This window comes from Moschus berezovskii, chromosome 13 (genome assembly GCF_049115385.1).
Source record: "Moschus berezovskii isolate FMDL1 chromosome 13, NW_MosBer_1.0, whole genome shotgun sequence".
Lineage (NCBI taxonomy): Eukaryota > Metazoa > Chordata > Mammalia > Artiodactyla > Moschidae > Moschus > Moschus berezovskii.
In genome coordinates, this window is record NC_142472.1 from 464,706 (window position 1) to 483,609 (window position 18,904).

At 48.8% G+C, this 18,904-nt stretch overlaps 1 protein-coding gene across 2 annotated transcripts; it reads left to right on the forward strand.

The window, feature by feature from the left end:
• Positions 1–334: 334 nt before the first annotated feature.
• DCUN1D2 (defective in cullin neddylation 1 domain containing 2) lies at positions 335–17,895 on the forward strand. Of its 2 annotated transcripts, XM_055426753.2 has the most exons (7): positions 335–925; positions 2,498–2,723; positions 4,977–5,145; positions 11,457–11,587; positions 15,183–15,265; positions 16,313–16,409; positions 17,176–17,892. In XM_055426753.2, exons 2-7 carry the CDS (start codon positions 2,669–2,671, stop codon positions 17,265–17,267), a joined length of 627 nt encoding a protein of 208 aa, XP_055282728.2. In that variant the 5' UTR covers positions 335–925; positions 2,498–2,668; the 3' UTR covers positions 17,268–17,892. The 2 variants fall into 2 exon arrangements, 1 of the variants encoding a protein (XP_055282728.2); XR_008686026.2 differs by lacking the exon at positions 4,977–5,145 and having other exon boundaries at positions 335–2,723; positions 17,176–17,895.
• Positions 17,896–18,904: the final 1,009 nt, after the last annotated feature.

Here is an 18,904-nt window from a genome sequence, read left to right on the forward strand (position 1 = left end):
CCGGGGCGGGGCCCAGGTCCGGCGCCCGGAGGGCCCGCTCTGCGCGCCGTCTCCCGAACGCGCTCGGCGCCGACGCGGCAGAGAGGGCGTCACGGCTCCTTTAAGGGGGCGGCGCGGCGCGGGGCACGCCGGGAGCCGGAGGCCGAGCGCGGCCTGGATCCGGCGGCCCGCGGGCGGCGCGGGGCACGCCGGGAGCCGGGGTCGCGCGTCCCCGGACGGTGTCCGGGCCGAGGCGCTGTGCGGCGGCGCGGGGCCTGGCCGGAGGCCGGCGGCGGGGCGCGGGGCGCGGGGCGCGCCTCTGGAGCCTCCGGGCTGTGCTCCGAGGCGTCGTGGGCGCGCGGGAAACGCGGGTCCTCTCGCGCCTTCCCCGCGGCGCAGGCGGGGAGGGCAGACGCGGGAGGCCGCCGGGGCGCGGGGCGGCCTTCGCGCTCCTGCAGCGGGGTCCTGGGGAGCGGCTCCGGGCCGCAGAGGGGCGTCCGGGAGGGAGGTGCAGGGGCAGCGGCGGCGGGAGGGCGCACCGTCCGGCTGCGGGGCCGCCGCGGAGGAGGACGCGGAGAGGATCCGGCGCCGCGAGGGCTGCAGCGGCTCCAGAGGGCGGAGACCGCGCCCCAGCTCCCTTGGGAAGCGGCTGCGCGGGCAGGAGCCGGGCCTGCTGGAGGGGCTGGAGGGGCGCGAGAGGAAGGGGGCGCTTGGGTCTGGTTCCTGGCCCCCCCCACCACCACCTGCTGAACCCAGAACCATCGGGGTGACTCAGCTTACACCCTTAACTGGGTCAGCCCCTTGGAGGCGACCCTGAGAGGAGATTGCGTTGTGTGCGGTGTCTCTGCAAGGGCGTTTTAAGGGCGTTTGGTCAGTCTTGATGGCCACATCACAGAAGCGGTTCTTCACAAGGTCACAGTTAAAAGGCTTGAGATCTTTTCCAGAGGTTAGAGCATTTATCTGATGTTTCTCCTAGGTTATCCACGTTTTTATTTCAAGAATTTTGTACATTTTAAGAGGGTAAGACAATGAAATGTAAGAAAAGCCCACCCACTTCCCTTAAAAGCTGCGGATAATTCCTCGGCATGGTGAGCCTTAGTGAAGTCCATCAGAGCTTGAAGTGTAGGCCGTGGTCCTGCCAATTTGTGGACCTTTATTAATTTATTTTTTAGGCGAGACCTCCAAATGGCCCAGCTCCTCCTGGCACCAAAACTGAAGAAAGTGGTGACATGCACTGTCCCCTCTGTACTTTAGCTCCGAGCCTCATTTTCAGCCTTCAGCTCTTACGTGTGGTGTGCACGTCTGTACCTTACCTCTCGCTTCCTTTGTCTTTTTTCCTCCTGATTTCTTCATCTACATCTTGGTTTCCAATTACACGGTTTTGTAAGTTACAACTTATTCTATGTGCTTCTGTGAACTGTGGCATCTTTTTTTGAACAGAAGTTAGTATAAACTCTTTTAAAAGCAAAATTTTCCTCTTTATCAGATTATTGTTTTTCATAAAGTATTAGCATCTAGTAGATGGGTCTGGTTTTGTTTTGGGGGGACAGTTTGTCCATACCATGCAGCATGTGGAATCTTAGTTCCCCGACCAGGGATCAAAGCTGTGCCCCCTGCAGTGGAAGCCTGATGTCTTGATCTCCGGACTGTCAGGGAAGGCCCTAGTGTCTGTTTTGATTTACAGCCTTGGTGAATCACTGTCATTTCTGCTGTCATTTTCATCAGTTACCTTCAATAAATAAAACCTTAACCATTCCGGTATCTGGAAGCATCAAAATACTGTTTGGTTTCATCATATACTATATATAGTGCAGTTACAGGGCAGTTTTGTTATTTACTACCCACCCACAGCCTCTTCAGTATTTTTCCATTTTATTTCTGTCTCATGTACATGAACTTCTCATTATTAATATCTTTACTTAATCATCACAGGCTTTTTGTGCCTGCTTTTGGAACTTCTGTAAGTTACTTTTCTTTTTTGTTACGCAGGTGTGTGTTTTTATCAGTGTTCTGCTAATTTTAGACAGAGAAAGGCTTAAAATAACACTGTTCTAAATCTCAAGGGCCTTCTCCTGGTCATTAGGGCCTGAAATTAATTGAAGCTGAGGAGGACCCACAGGTGGGCTGTGGTGTTCTGGTTAGACCTCGGGTTACCCTCTAGCCTCGCTTCATCAGATGGTACATGTGTGTTATAAAGGGGGATTTCACTGAGACTCAGAGGAAAAAAAGCAGCATCCTACTTCACACGAAGGGAACAAGATCACAATGTGTTTTGCATAGAATGCTGACATTTCTAATTTGGGGAGTTCAGACTTTCCATATTTGTTACTATATAGATACTGTCATTTGAATTTTCAGAAGGCTGTCCAGTGTTTTTAACGGACGGGGAGCAAAACTTTGTATTTCTGTAGTTCTGAAGTGCACCCAGGAGAAGTTAAGTCCAGATACAACATAGGTGCTGGTGATCGAGATGTAACGGCTCTCTGGGCCGGCCTCATTGGCTTTCCTGCCTCTTTAGCTTCCCAGAGCATAAACTTAAATCATCGCAGAAGGACAAGGTCCGCCAGTTCATGGCATTTACGCAGGCTGGCAAGAGAAGTGCCGCCCACTGCTTAGAGCAGAGCAAGTAGATACCAGACGTGGCCACAGACAGCTGCTTCCAGTACCCGAGCTTGTTCACAGGGGATCCATGAGAACCTCTGTGGATAGGAAGAAACTGGAGCGGCTGTATAACAGGTACAAAGGTAAGGGCACAAAGGCGCCGCACGTCCAGGGTGCAGGGGTGGTGGTTGGGAGTTTCTATGCCGTGTCCCAAGGCCTTCGACCATGTGCCGTGTTAGGAGCACAGTCCCCTCCCTTGCTGATGGTCAGCTATACAGTTTAGTTAGTTTAATCGGAACGTGGCTGCTGATGGCTCAAGGCTGGGGTGGGACAAGGTGCACAGTCTAAAGGCTGATGGGCAGCAAGCCCTCCTATACGTGGCCTGGGTCAGCTGTGGGGAGGCCCTGGTGGGAGGCTTGGTGTCCAGGCCGGGGGGGCTACGCCCTCTACGAGAGTACTTTGCGCCAGCACTTCCACTGGGCAGGAACACCTGGTGAGAAGGCTGCGGGAACTCTTCAACATCGGCCGAGTGGTTCTGACCGGAGGTGCAGGTCACCCTGCCCTCCACGGCTGGCGGCGCCAGAGTCCTGCAACAGTGCCAGTGGCAGAAGCTTCTGGAAGAGCTCTTGGCAGAGAAACCTTGAGTTGTCAGATGGAGACAGTGGTTATTTTTATTGAAATCGGCACTTAGAATGGCACTTTCCCTATCAAAATACAGTCATGCTGCAAAACAGGTCTACATGGAGCGTCTGCAGATCCAGACAGCTCCACGGGCTCTGAGCTCCGCATCAGGCATCAGGTCTGCTGAGGGGGAAGGAGGCAGTGGCTCAAGAGTTGACTTGTTTTTTCTTTCTAGCAGCTTCTAGGGTTACTCTTATGTTTCCAAAACTTAAAAACATAGAACGCAGAGAGTGAAAACCCTCATTTAAACAAGTATTAACACAAACTTCCTAGACTTTGAGTTCTTGTTTATTTTCATTTTTTACTTTTGAAAATATGTTGTGTATATTTTAATCTATTTATATACAAAAAAATCAACTGAAAATGGCATTCTTTTTAAAAAAAATCTTAGTTAAGAAACCTGTGGTTAAAAAAACAGATTTGTATTTGTAGTTCTCCAAGAAGGAACATTGTTTTTGGTGTGCTTTAGATTTTTTGGCTAAGTTAATTACTGAGCTAATTTTGTAAGTCCTATGCTCTGCAGATTTTTTAAGTTATTCAGATAGGTGCAGCTGCCTTTGCAAAAATATTTTTGTATGAAAGTTATCTTTATTCTTTAGTTCAAGATTTGGGCCCTAAAAATAAATATATAGTTAGAGACCGTTGACAAACACCTGTCCTTACAGAATGTATACACATGAACAAGTGCTTCCAAGCTGCTTTCGCGCATCCGGAAACGACGCGTGTGCAGTTTGTCAGGACTCCTGTTAGGCGAGGGCATGGCAGACCCATTTCCCGTCCTCCTGACCGTATGCGTGTCAGGAGCACAGGCGTGAGTCGGGACGTGTGAGCCCCTTTGTGCTGGGAGCCCGCTCTCGCAACCTGGGAGCGCAGAGTTGGAGGGTCTCGGTGACTGCTGGACTGATGGGGGCCAGCAGTCTCCTCGGGTAACCACGTACGTTAGATGCAGTGCTGAGCACTGAGGCGGCCGACCTCGCGTGATGAAGAGTCTGCTGCACTTGACCTTGCTCCGAGTGAGGTGCCACGGTCTGCTCTGGCGCCTCCCGCAGGTGGCATGTCACCGCCAGGCAGGTCCGGAGACCGGCGAGCTCGCGGGGCCTCACTGGTGCGCTCTTGCTGATGCTTTAGTAGGCGTCACTCTTTGATTTTCCCGTGGAAAAATGCTAGCTTCCTTAGTTTTATTTCTAAACTAGAAATTAGGGGAGGGGTAAGCCAGAATTTCTCAGCTGTTAAATGTGGGTGTATAAATGACCAAAAAGTAAGTGTTGTGCAGTGGTATTAGCACTGTAACAAATGAAATCACTTTTGAAAAATACATTATCTTTCTTTTGCCGTGCAAGGTGGTGATAAAATCTTGAACTCCTGTGAATACTTCACCATGCAGTGTTTTTCATAGCAGTTTGCCTTTGGGCAAGCTAAAATTCTGTAAACTTGAATCTTTATTTTACTCTAGGGAAATCAAAATTTTTATTCCTGATGACATTTTCAGAGAAGTTTCAGTGATTTTTTTTTTTCCCCTTGAAAACCCAGAAACCTAGATTTTAAAAATAGTATTTTCTGGATGAATTATCATCTGTTACTGTTTCTTTCATATATACTTGAAAATTGCAGTGCATTGATTGATGTATTAAAAATACATTCTTTCCACCCATTTTAGTAATACTTTAAAAAATATCCAAGTTTTTAACTTATTTTTCCCTTAATTTTAACTGTAGACCCACAAGATGAAAATAAAATTGGAATTGATGGAATTCAACAGTTTTGTGATGATTTAAGCCTAGATCCTGCCAGTATCACAGTTTTGGTAATAGCATGGAAATTCAGGGCTGCAACTCAATGTGAATTTAGCAAAAAGGAATTTGTAGACGGCATGACAGAACTTGGGTAAGTATGCTGGTCTCAGTTTAAGCTTTTTCAGAAAGGAAAGTATTTTCAATGTTAAGCGACCTGTAAATTTCCCATCAATTTATGTCCTTTGTACGTTTTACAAATCTCCTGTGTGTTTGTACTAGTAAACTTCTAGTTTTCATTTGGATTCCAGTTCACTGTTTTTATTCAGATTGGTTCCTTTTGTTAGACTTTCTCCTTTCTAATTTTTTCCTCCAGTCTTGAGTTATCATAAACATCCAAGTTTTTGTTTGTTTTCAGCCATTTATTTCATAGTACTGTGTACTAAATATATAATTTGTTGTGTTGCTGCATTAAGCATTAATAAAATGTCATTCTGTCTTTTGCTTGTATGACTGCTCTGCTCTACCTAGAGTTGGAGTAAAAGGTTCGTTAATACCTTAAGATGTTTCTTACTTATTAGGTGAGTCAGAGAAGTACATGAAAGCAGGTAACATAAATGACTTAACCATTAAGCTTACTGCACTGTTTCATGAAGTGTGTAGAAGCTGACCTGCTGACTTGCTGACACTCTGAGGTCTCGGTGTTGACAACTTAAACTCACTTATTTTTAGCTCCCAAAGGAGCTTGAAAGCCTTAGGTAAACATGTTCTAAGGCTGTGCAGACAGAGTGCTTGTTTTCACTAAACCCAGGAGTCTGTCAAGATGATCAGTTCTATGAGACTTCATTTCTAATATCTTACCATATTCCAGGTAGTTGAATAAAACCAATTTAAAACCAACTGAACAACAGGTATCTTTATAACAGTGTTACAGCCACACATGTGTTCATATTCTTTGCACCTGGGAAAGCCTAGAAGAAGTTCCAGTGATCTTAGAACCGGAAAGACCCGTTAAAAGAACATTCCATGACTGCTGGACCACAGTTACCCCACCTGTTAAAATCGCCCCAAAGCAGGAGCTTTTGGAAATAAGTGCTTCTTACAGAGACAGTTAATGGTATTTCTTAGACATTGTCTAGGAATACATCGTACAAATAAAGTTTTAAAATTCCTATTAGCCTATGAAGTGTCATAACTTTAAATACGTATTTTAAAGAATTTGAGCATGAATCTCCCCAAAATGTTTTTAGATCATCTCACACCCTCTTATCTGGAGTTTACAGAATATAATTTAAGGTCACAAGTTAGTGATGGTCAGTGGCTTGCTCTCTCTCCACACCTCATGGGGCAGTTAAAGGTGAAAGTACCATTTAAAATATTAAACAAAAGTTTTGTGAATGTATTAGTGAACTATTCTGTGGAGAATAACCTGTGCTTTTAGGGACGTGAAGGACTATTTGCCTCTAAATGGTGCTAAGCTCTGGAAATACTCTGGCTTCTGTGTCTGCCCCGTATGATTTCCTCACACTTTTCCTGGCTGTGGTTAGAATACCTGCCTTTAACAGTTGATTCTACACCTTTTCTTTGGGTGCTTGAGAATTCTTAGATAAACTGAATAAATTTTATGAAATGCCTTGACATTTTTAAAAACAAAAAATTGTCTGTGTGGGTCTTCCCTGCTGTCCTCGTGGGTCTTTTTATCTGTCTTTAACCCAGCATCACATATTCTTAATTGTAGCTTTAGAATAAGTCTTGATGAGTTAGTAAAGTCTTCCCACATTATTCATCTACTGCAAGATGGTTAGTGTTTGTTATTTCAGTGGGGGGTAAGAAGAGTCTTTTCAACAAATGATGCTGACACAATTGGGCAAACATGAAAAAACTTAACCTCAGTCCCTCCTTCATACCATACCTGAAAATTAGTCGGGGCTAGATTGTAGACCTGTGCAAGATACTAAAACCACGAAGTTTTAGACAAAGATTAAGAAACTATAACCCTGGGTTAAGCTTTTTCAGAAAAGACAGAAAAGGTACTAGCCACAAATGAAAACAGTGGTAAGTTGGACTTGCTCAGAGTTAAAAACAGCATCAAAAGATGCTGTTGGGAAAATGAAAAAGATAAAACAGTGGGAAAAAGTATTTGTGCTCTTTGTTATAATCAGTATAAAAACAAAATTCAATCTGAAAGAATCCAAGAAAAGAAAGGACACAAAGAAAATTAACTTATGGCGGGACAAATAGCAAGCCCATGATAAAATGGAGGATTTAAGCCTAAAAATGTTTGTATTTACATAATTACATTAAATGTAAGTGAACTAAATGCTAGGTGGGTTTTAAAAATCAACTGCTGTGTATAGTATTTACAGTAGATACAAATAAGACATAAGGGCCCAGGACAGTTTGAGGGACAGAGTCTAAAGCAGTGTGCAAACATGAACCAGAAATAGGCTGATGTGGCTGTTAATATACTGAAACAAGCTTTAAAGCAAAAAGCAATTCTACAGAAAATGAAAGACATTTTCTTTTTTTTTGGTGGAAAAAGAAAAGGTGCTTTTACTCAGGAGGCCAGCAACCTGGGAAGAAGGTGGACTGGTGTCCTCAGACCACCTCTGAGTTGCTGGTTAGGGGACAGAGAATTGAAAGTGGAGTGTCGGTCAGCTCCAGTAATTCTCTGGAGGCTCGTCCTGCAGCAGCCTGCTCGGTGTCATCTCCATAGTTTTCTGCTTCTGCCGTCTTAAGGCCCTGGAGTTCTGTGGATACACATCCTGTGAGTTGCCCAGCTCCAGCCCAAGGCAGGCAGAGCAGGATGGTATTAGCACCTGGGATCACATTCCCTGAAGACCTCATATGATGTGTCAGCTAGAGAGATTTTGACACAGAGAAGCCAGCCGTGTGTAGATGAGTGAGACAGCAAGGAGGGAAGGTCACGTGTGAATGAATTAGGGAGCGCGGGAGAGGGGAGAGTGGGGGCAGGAGGGCTCTGAAGACCGTCTCTTAATGGTGAGCGTTTCATTTTACCAGGACAGTCACAGTTTGTTCAAAGCAGAGACTGAGACTCTAAAGGGTAGGGATCTGCCGGCACCGCGGGGAGTACATCTGCCCACCTTCTCACATGCGTCTTGCCAACTGGTGGATGTGTAAACAAGTCAGTGGTAAATAGAACGTTGCCTTGATGGTGAGGAATGCATATTCTTTTCAAAAAGAACACTTATGAACGTTGACCATAAACTGGGCCGTGAGGTAAGGTGCAGCGGTGTCCCAGAGTTGAAGCGATGCAGACTGTTATCTGACCACAGTGCAGCTGAGGAAGGGAAACAGCAAGAAGATAGCTGGGCAGGTTGGGATCTGTGTGGACACTGTACCTCTGAATAACCCTGGGTTGAGAAAGAAGTTAGGACAGAAGTTAGAAAGTATTTTGGGTGATGAAACTGTATGAGAACATGCGGGAGTCAGCTTCTTAGATGCATATTTTAGAAAGTTGAAACTCAGTAAGGAAAGCATCCATCTCAGCAAGTAGAGGAAAGAACAGGAGATTAAACCCAGGGTGCAGACAGAATTAAAATTTTTAAACAGGCAGCAATTTAATGACATTTTTAAGAAACTATAAGTGGAAAGGATTCATAAAGCCAAAAACTTGATATTTGAGAAGACCAGTAAAGTAATGAACGCCACACAAGCCATAGAAAGAAAGGGGATGTTGCTATAGACCCTACAGATAAAATGAGACTGTATTATGAGCAACTTTATAAATTTGAAAAATGAAATACGACAGTTCTTTAAAAAATGACAACTTACTGAAATGAGCATGTGAAGACATAGTTCCGTAACGCTTAGAGAATCAGAACCCATCATTTAAAATCTTTACAAGGAGAAAACTCATGGCCGTGATTGGTTCACTGGCACATCTTACCCAATTTTTAATAGAATAACACCAGTTTCACACAAGAGAAGAGTACAGGAAAAAACACTCCTAGCACGTTTTTGAGGCCAGCATAGCCTCGATAGTAAGAAAGGACATGTTACAAGCCTCTCAGTCGTAAGAATCAAAAGGCACATACGTTGAATGGAAGGTGCAAAAACACTGACCAGATTTTCCGCAAGATGAGCCTCCAAAGCGAGCCAACCAGAAACCAGGGTAAACTGTGAGGACAGTTTGCTGTAGTCCAGGAATGCAAGATCTGTTTAACGTTACACAGTCAATTCATGTAATTTACTGTGGTAACAGAAAAGGGAGGGTGAATGCTTTATCAGTGTGTAAATGGCACTGGCAGTAATTAGCAGCACATGGAGTGGAGCAGGGTGAGAGCCAGGAAACAAACCTGTGTTTCCAGAAACACTTGATTTATGGCAGAGGTAGCCTTTTAGAGATGTGGAGAAGGAATGGGTTTTCACGAAAGGGTCCTGAGGGAACTGGCTAGTCCTATGGGAAAAGGTGGCGGCCCTGGTGGCTCAGATGGTAAAGAATTCGCCTGCAGTGCAGGAGACCCAGGTTCAATTCCTTGGTGGGGAAGATCTCCTGGAGAAGGAAATGGCCACCCACTGCAGTATTCTTGCTTAGAGAAGTCCACAAACAGAGGAGCCTGGCGGGCTGTAGGCAGTGGGGTCACACAGAGTTGGACACGACTGAGCGACTGACACTTATGTGGGAGAAGGTTCGTCTTGGTCTCTGACTCACGCCATGCATACGGTCAGTTCAGTGAGTTGCAGATCTCAGGGCGAAAGGCTGCAGGCAGAAGCCTTTAGAAAATAGGAGAACACCTGCGGCCGCACCGTAGCACAGGAGGCGAAACACCATCAGAAGCCACTGCAGAGAAGACCAGAGAATAAAGTGTACTGCCCTGAAACCAGGGCTTCCAGCCAGAGATAGCTCCAGGAGGCGTCACGTGGGGAAGGAGGGCAGGGGCCGTGAGATGCTCTGCTGACAGGAGAGTCCCTGTGAAACAAGAGAAAGGTGACCCGGTTGAGAACGGACAGGAGACACGACCACGCCCTTCACAGAGGATGTTTTCCAAGGGGCCAGTGAAGGTACAAGCAGGTACTCAGCCTCACTCGTGGGGAGGGGTAGCGGGGTGCACATTAAGGGCACGGCAAACTAGGACCTCCCAGGCCCTCTTCTAGGACAGCTGCCGAGTGTCGCTGGTGGGCAGTGACCCTGGAGAAGGGTCTGACAAGACTTGTGGAATCGTGGGTGGGTGTCTGCCGCACACACTCACTGTGTGCCAGGATCCACATACGGGAACCTTCAGCATTCTTCGTGACCAGAAAACTAGAAACAGCCAAAATGCTTCCCTGCAGCACAGAGGTGTTGCTCCGTGACTGCAGTGGCTGAGACGGTGGAGATGAACCACCAGAGCCACGTGTCACGGGTTAGCCTCGCACACTCAATGTTGGCACAGAAACCCAGACACAAAGTAGAACTCGGGAGTTCCCATCTGTTAACTGCAAAGCAGGGTTAATTGGTCTGCCATGGAGCGCTAGTGCTGTGACGGAGACGCGGAGAAGAGCAGGGGTGACAGCCTGGAGGAGGGGGTGGCGGTGGGAGGGGCTGGGGTCCCGCTCACCCGCCAGACACCGAGCTCCACGCAGGCTCAGGGACCTGCCTCACCGGGGCACGCAGGTCAGTGACGTGTGGCTCTCAGCCTTCTCCTTGCCGTGCAGTCAAAATAAACGACAGATTTTATGTTTCGCTGTTCTAAAGCCTGCTTTAGTGAGGGCTTTTAAACATTCCTCAAGGTTGTTGACTTTTTGGAGGAAAATCCAGTTTTAAAGTGATAGAGTTTTCCTGTGTTGGCTGTTTTAAGTCCAACCCACTGTAATGAAGCATGCCCTGAACACGGAGTCTGTGGGCCTGTCTCCTCCGGGACGGTACAGGCTGCAGGTCGGGTCAGCTCTGCCCTCAGCGAGGGCCCAGGTCTTCCCGCTCATCTCCATCACACCCGGGCGCTGGTCTCTGCGGGGCCCCGGCTGCAGGGCTCATCCCTGGCTGTGTTCCACCACACAGGCGAGGAGAGCCTTGCAGCCTCTGTGGGGTTTTTTTTCTTTACTTTTAATGACATCTCTGTGTGCGTGAAGTTGCTTCAGTTACGTCCGACTCTTTGCGACCCCATGGGCTGTAGCCTGCCAGGCTCCTCTGTCCATGAGATTCTCCAGGCAAGAACGCTGGAGTGGGCTGCCATTTCCTCCTCCAGGGGATCTTCCCGATCCAGGGATCGAACTTGCATCTCCTGTACCTCCTGCGCTGGCAGGTGGGTTCTTTAACCACTGCGCCCCATGGGAAGCCCAGGGCCTCTCCACTAAGGTGCAGTCCATGCTCATAGAAATCAGTGGGTTTGGTTTCTTCACTGCCAGGGCAGGGACCTTAGCTCCGCCCTTAGGCCCGAGCCTCAGGCCACACCGGAGCGCAGGGAGGCTGGAGCCCTGTCCGCCGCCCGCGACGCCCACGTGAGGCTCTGTGTCCTGTCCCAGGTGTGACAGCACGGAGCAGCTGAGAGCCCTACTGCCAGGACTGGAGCAGGAGCTCAAGGACACGGTGAAGTTCAAGGACCTTTACCAGTTCACCTTCACCTTTGCTAGGAGCCCGGGGCAGAAGGGGCTAGGTGAGTATGCCTGCCAGACGCCAGTCAGCTCGAGAGGCCGCATGGGTGTGGCCAGCAGGGCTCTGGGCGGGCCCCTCCTCTGGGGTCTCCACTGAGGGCACCCCTCACCACTGGGACAGTCCCACGCGCTCCAGCCCCTCAGCCTGCAGTCACTCCTGACATGTGGAGCCAAAAATACGATTTTAAATGTGGAGTAATTTTCAGATGCTCTGCGTTCTCTCCTATCGATGTGTAATTGTCTAATGGGTTAGAGACCCAGGCAGGTGACAATCTCGTCCTGGCCTGGGGATTTAATGTTAACTTACTTAAACCAATTCTGATGTGTGTTGGATTATATTTTTCTTCTTTCAGAGATGTATGATTTTGCCAAAATGTTACTTGTGCATTACCGTATGTGGTATATACAGAAAATTTTTAGCTTGTATTTCCGGTTTGAGGTTTTGGTTTATTTGAGGATTATAAAACCAGCTTATTTCTGTTGCCATGTCACAGAGAACCTCAAACTCAGGGTTTCGAGCAGCCATCATTTTTATGGCGACCCTTTGGCTCAGGGCTCTGCAGGGCTCCGCCGGGCAGCCCTCTGTGTCATCCAGGTCAGCTCAGACGCCCAGCAGTGTTCCCACTGCGGCTGGACGCCATCTGCCCTGGCTGACCGGGGCTCCCCTGCAGGGTGGTGATCCTGCCAGAAGGCTGTAGGGCTGCAGCAGGGGAGGTGGGAGCTGTGTCTGGAAATCCTACAGCATTGGTTCCATCTGAAGTCATCGCGTTTGCCATGCTTGTAAAATTCCACTGTAACTTCTAAGAGGTTGTAAATTAGTCCAAGTTAATTACCTGTTTTAAAGTTTATAAATTTACTTTCTTTGGTCATGAAGTTCACTGTGAGGAGTATTTTGAAGCACTCTTGCAGCATGGAGTCCAGCGTGTGTAGCCTCTATTTTAAGTAACTTTGCCTGAGTATCAGGCAGCAGAAAAGGAGAAATTGATAGTTTATCCTGTAATTCCTTTACTGAGAAAAACAAAATCATTATCTTATCTACTTTATGCCTACAGACAACTGACATGTTTATCAGGAATCAGTCACTGAAGAACTGGAGCGGTTTCTGGTTCTGTGTCTGTGCTTCATGAGACTCACTGAGAGAACATAAAATCGTATTAAAGGCAACAATAGCCTCTGTTACATACCTGAACACTTCGCAAACATCACACTTTATTTTATAATGTTTTTTGAGGGTTTTTTAAAAAAGATACAAAACCAGATGAGGATGGGAGTGGGAGGGAGGTTCAGGGTCGGGGGGCAGCCGTCCTAGAACCGATTCACGGCGTTCTGTCAAAGAAACGCTCAACACTGTAAAGCCACTGCTGAGAGAAGCCCCCTAGTAGAGGAGGTAATTAAAACTCCTTGATGCTTTGCTTTAATGTAGGATACTTGGCATGGTTTTATACTGGCTAGAGTCTGCAATCAGTTGGCTTTGAGAAATCATAATTTTCGAGGAAGTAAATTTCATGATTATTAACTAATTTTTCCATCAGCCCAGAGATTCTTTTTTGACAGAATGGTTGTCTTTATGATCTAACCCTAAATGGAGCACCACAGACATAAATTTTCCTAGGAGCATCTTTTAACCACGTTCTTACTCAGGAGGTAGGGTTTTTCAGAGGTTATTAGAAACTAGCTGCTCTGATGATCGCTTTCACGATCAGTAGAGCAGATTTTCGGAGAAGGCAATGGCAAGCCATTCCAGTACTCTTGTCTAGAAAATCCCATGGATGGAGGAGCCTGGTGGGCTGCAGTCCCTGGGGTCACTAAGGGTCGGACACAACTGAGCGACTTCACTTTCACTTTTCACTTTCACACATTGGAGAAGGAAATGGCAGCCCACTCCAGTGTTCTTGCCTGGAGAATCCCAGGGACGGGGGATCCTGGTGGGCTTCTGTCTATGGGGTCACACAGAGTCAGACACGACTGAAGTGACACAGCAGCAGCAGAGCAGATTTTGTTCTTGATCTCAGCTCTCAAGTTCTATCACTTTGAGAGTTGCTGCTGTTTTGCAAATGGCCAGGCCCGTCAGGACAGCACTCAGCCTGTTTACTTACATGATGCCGGGTCTCTGAAAATGCAGGCGTCTACTGAGTTGTGTGCTTTACAAATATGTACGTCGGGAACTTTATAAGAAGGGTTTCTAGGACCAAACGAACCCAAAGGTAACCAGATTTAATGTCTGCCGTAAAGCTTTATTTTTCTCTCTTCCCCAGGTTGCCTCCATTTCTCAGTGTGGGACTTTCCCTCACTAAGATGAGTTGAGTGTAGATTTCCCTAAGTGATAAGGGAGTAGACCTAGCAGGGTGCGGGCCCGTAGGTAGGGTCCACCCAGCCTTCTTCTCTACCTGTCCCTCAGGTTTTCTGACCACTGCTCTCTTTCTAGGGCTCCAGGTTATTTCAGACTGAGTTATCTCGTGGATGATAAACACAGGAAATAGAGGCATTTTATTTGAAGTTGGCTACTACTCACGTATTTCTTGCTCATCCATTTCTAATTGATTGACCTGGGACCCTCTGGTCAGAGCTTCAGCTTTTATGACTTGTGTCCAAGTCTGACCAAACCAGATTTAGATGAAAATCTTTTGGAAGGTGTTTAGTAGAATATTTTTCACTGAAAGCATTTGTTACCTTACATATTTATTTATCAGCTTTCTGCGTTCATTCTCCTGGCATGCACACATAAGCACTATTTCAGTACAAGACTGTGTCCTATGATCGGAAAGCGATGAGCACTAGCCAACCTAGCTGAAGGTTGTCCGCTTCAAGAAGTTACCTTCTCAGCCCCTTGATGTTCCTGTCAATCACACAGAAATAAGTCGATGCCAGCCTTGCCGTGAGCAGAGAGCGAGCCCCTCTCCTGCAGCCCTGCCGCTCAGCTTCTGTGTCCGTGAACATCCCATCTCATGATGCAGCCCACGGCGTCAGTCTGTTTAGACGTGAGGTCGGCGCTGCCTTCCAGCTGGGGGAAAATGAGGACGCGGAGTTTTACTAGTGACCAAACGACGTGCTAGTTTGTCTTGGCTTTACCTTAAGAAATCCCAAGCCTTTATGATGCTTACGGGATCGACTTTTGAATCGGATTCCGTTTTAGTTTTACCGTGGCTAGGAAGGTCTATTTGGAAAGCACTGTGTCCCTTCCTTTCTAAACACGTTTTTAACTTGTAGTTCATCACTTAGAAAGTACATGGGGCTGTTTTTTTTTAAATGTGTATATAAATGGTATGCGTTAGTCATATCCAGCTAATCATATCCAGGTCAGTCCAGCTGTCAAGAAAGCTCAGTACATGAGAAAAGCAGAGTCTTCATAATGGATTAATTAGGGAATAATTGTTGACACATCCAGCTATCCTAGTACACAAATCGTTTTCCAAAGCCATTTTCCACAAGGTACCAAATCAGATTCTGCTTCAGGAGCTCTTCTGTGAGCCCGCGTGCAACCATGGGTAAGGCTGCCGAGTGTTCCTGAGTAAGTGAACACCAGCGTGCCAAGCAGTGGTCCCTGTGCTGTGGAAACAGGACTTGGGACTCACTCAGTGCTTTCACTCTTTTTGCCAGATTTGGAGATGGCCGTCGCGTACTGGAATCTGGTGTTACCTGGAAGGTTTAAGTTTCTAGATCTTTGGAACAGCTTCCTGTTGGTAAGTGTCTTCCTGCTTGCGGGGTCCCCACGTGAGTGGTCAGCCGGGGCAGTTACCGTCCTAATAACCGATGGCTTGTCCGCGGGCCCTGAGGAACCAGTGTCCCCAGCGGCGGTCCCAGGGAGCCCAGCTGCGGCCACAATCTGTCTCCTGTGGAAAGTGGAGCCCATGGGCTCGGGCCAGGCTGCTCGAGGCCACCGCCAGACTGTGCGTCTGTGGTCCCCGCCCCAGTGTTCATGGGCTGAGACCCCTTGGTGACTGCGGCCGAGGGGAGGGTGCAGGCTGCTGGGCCTGTCCCTGACCGCAGGAGATGGCTTTGTTCTCCTGCTCAGGGTCCCCCTGCTTTGTGAGGACCAGTCCTTCTAGTGGAGGGGTGTGGGACAGCCTTCCAGGAGCAGCCTGGGGAAGGACCCCAGCACATGCAGCAGGAGGCCCGGGGCACGTGTGGGGCAGCGGGAGGCCCGGGGTGCATGTGGGGAGGCGGGGGCAGAAGAGCACGCGTGATGCACCTGTGCACGTGCTCTGGAGTGTGAGACAAGCTTGGGAGCCGTCTATGGACACGTGCACTCATGTGTGCAAAAACAGGCCTTAGGGGGCTGGGAGCCTCCAGGGGACCTGGGGCTGCTCTCCAGCTGGGGGCCCCCGAGGAGCAGGGGCGGGTCCTCCAGTGTCTGAAGTGTCCAGTAACAGCGTCCCACCTCTGCCGAGAGCCGCCTGGTCCACAGGAAGTAAACTCATCCAGATGCCGCTGGCCCACGTGGTCTCTGAACTGGTTTCAGGGTTGGGTAAAGAGATTAGAAATGCTGCCTTTCTATTTGAAATAAAAGTCAATAACTTTTGTTTTATTTTGTGTTTCAATAAGTCTGCTTTCTGCAGCTGCACATTGGCATCTTGCAGCTCTTAACACTGACCCACAGCACTGTTGCTGTATTAACTGCTGACCGTGCTGGTCTGGTCCTCACACCTGGTCACACTGTGTCCTGAGATCACCAGGCTGAGAGCTCCATCTGAGCCAGTGGTCTGCTGGGTTTTCCTTTTGTGTTTTAGGAGCATCACAAAAGATCAATCCCAAGGGACACTTGGAACCTTCTTCTAGATTTTGGAAACATGATCGCAGATGACATGTCCAACTATGATGAAGAAGGTAGGCGAAGTCCGCAGACCTCAGGTGATGGCCAGTGGGCAGGTGGGTCCCCGTTGACCCCTGCCCGACCCCGTGTGTGAGACAGGATGATGAAGTGACTAGTACTCACCTATTACGTCCTGTAAATCCCACAAGAGAAAATGCCGCTCACACCGAAAGTCGGGAGGACCTCTTCTGAGCTGACGCTTTCAAGGTGGGTGTGCAGAGGCCCAAGGCAGGACCACAGGCAGGATAGTGACGGGGGCCCGCTGACCCCAGTGTGGCCCGCTGACCCCAGTGTGGCCAGCGGTTATCCCAGTGTGGCCCGCTGACCCCAGTGTGGCCGGCAGTTATCCCATCGTGCCGCCGAAGCACACAGAGGATTCCAGCCTGTGTTCACTCACCTGAGCACGATCACACCTGCAGCGGCTCCCACCCCAGACGTTTCAGGGCTCAGGGAACATTCTCCTGCTGCACTGTGGGCACTGCCCGTTCGGAAAGAATGTCCACCCCCAGCCCCCTCTGCCCAGTGCGGAGGTGACCGTGGACATGCTCTGCGGGACTGGCGGTGGGCGCTGCTCACGGACGCGTGCACGGCAGCACACAGCACCTGCCGCCCCCGGCCGGCCAGAACCGAGGAGGGTAATTTCAGCAGATCCATTATGTGTGGAAGTTTAAAATCATTTGAGTTCTTGAGATATAAATGTTGGATTGTGAGAAAATCCTTTGATTATAAAAAATATTATTCTAAAATGCTGATTTTTTCAAACCCTTTGCTCTCCTTTAGGAGCATGGCCTGTTCTCATAGATGACTTCGTGGAATACGCACGGCCAGTGGTCTCAGGTGGTAAAGGCAGTCGTGTCTCAGCAGAAAATTGAGTCGGATTTAGATGAAAGGGAACCACGTCCTGCAGGAGACGGTGGTCAGCTGTGCCTGTCGCCCATTTCTTCCTGACCAGTCGTGAGCCTGGAGACCCTCTCCCGCTGCTTAGAGAAGATGCCGCTGAGTATTGGCGCCACATGGAGACCCTCCACGATCGCAGCTGGCCGTCTGGAGATGGGGCCCTAGCTGCTGCTGTAGGAGCTCTCTGCGTGACTGTCTATGGAGGGGCGGAGCCTGTCCGCAGTCTCTGACCTTCAGATCCAGGCAAGCCCTGTGCCCTCACACCTGCTGTTTGTCCAGGAACCACAACTAAGAAGCCGCCGGTGAGGCGGCCGGATGCCTGTCCTGAGAGGATGGCTGTGGATGCTGAGGTTTTTAGATCTGATGCCAGGGTTAAGATGTAAGTTTTTTGAATTATCCAGATTTATCAGCTCTGTTTTCACCTCACTTTTCTCTGGATGTTCATGGGAATGATTTCACAACTCGACGGGCTGTTGAGGTTTGCACAGCAACTTTAAACGGTGTGCAAGTCAGCGGGTCTGCTTACTGCTAATCGTGCCAGTTCAACTTCCTAAGAAGCTTCATAAAGTATGCAAGTATGCTTTTTTAAAAAAAAATGTATAATAATAAAATAAAATACATGTAAAAAGACATTTTTCAGTGAGAAATTCTCTCTTTTGTGATACATTTAAATTTAAAAATCAACTGTTAGTTCCTTTCTACCGTCTGTAATGTGAGTACTAACTGTCCACCCTCCTGCCCTTCGTGTGTGGTCGAATTCAGAAGGTAAAACACACGTGGTTGTCTGCAAAATGCCACAAACCGGAGACTGCGTCGCGCACACATGGAGCAGAGTGTCGGCGCCCTGAGCCTCTGGCCTCTGGCGTGTCCCCCGCCACCTCCCTTCCTTCCTGGGGGTCATGCCCAGTTGCGGGGGCTGGGAGGATGGCTGTCCCACATGCCATCCAGGTGGGCGCTGCGACCGGCCTGCCCATCTTGCAAGTGGCTTCGTGTGGCGGTTTGAGAAGCGCTGGGTGGGCCGCACCTCGAATGTGGACGATCACGTCAAGGCATGCCCGTGACCCTGCTGTGGCCCTGCTTATGAGACAGAAACGGGCAATTCACAGGAGAGGGGAATGCACTCAGATTTGCGGAAAGTGTGCCTAAACTGTGCACTTTAGTTTGGCTTTCAGAAGTATGAGCCACTCAGACCTGAGGCCTGGAGACCCAGCGGGCGGGCAGTGTGTGGTGGGGGGTCAGCCCCCCACGAGGTGCAGGGCCCAGAAGTCGCTGACCTCTCCCAGCCCCACTGCTGTGGCCGCAAAGAAAACACAGCCCACCTCTGCCCACAAGCCTGGGGTTCTTAGAACTTTAAGAGAAGCCTCAACAATCGTTCAGGGTCCTTGGAGGGGTTGTGGGTTCTGACCTGTAAGCGTTCCATTCAGAGAGGTTGCAGAACTCAGGCCTGTGAGAGTCACGAGGTCTGGTCAGCAGACGCCAGAGCTTCATAACTGGACAGTCTCTCGCACACGGCCGGGGTCCGTCCTATCACAAGCGTTCCCGTCGTGCGTGCTGTGGATGCGCCGAGCACTCGGACACACTGAGGTTCTTCTCTCTGGGGCCGTGGTGGCTT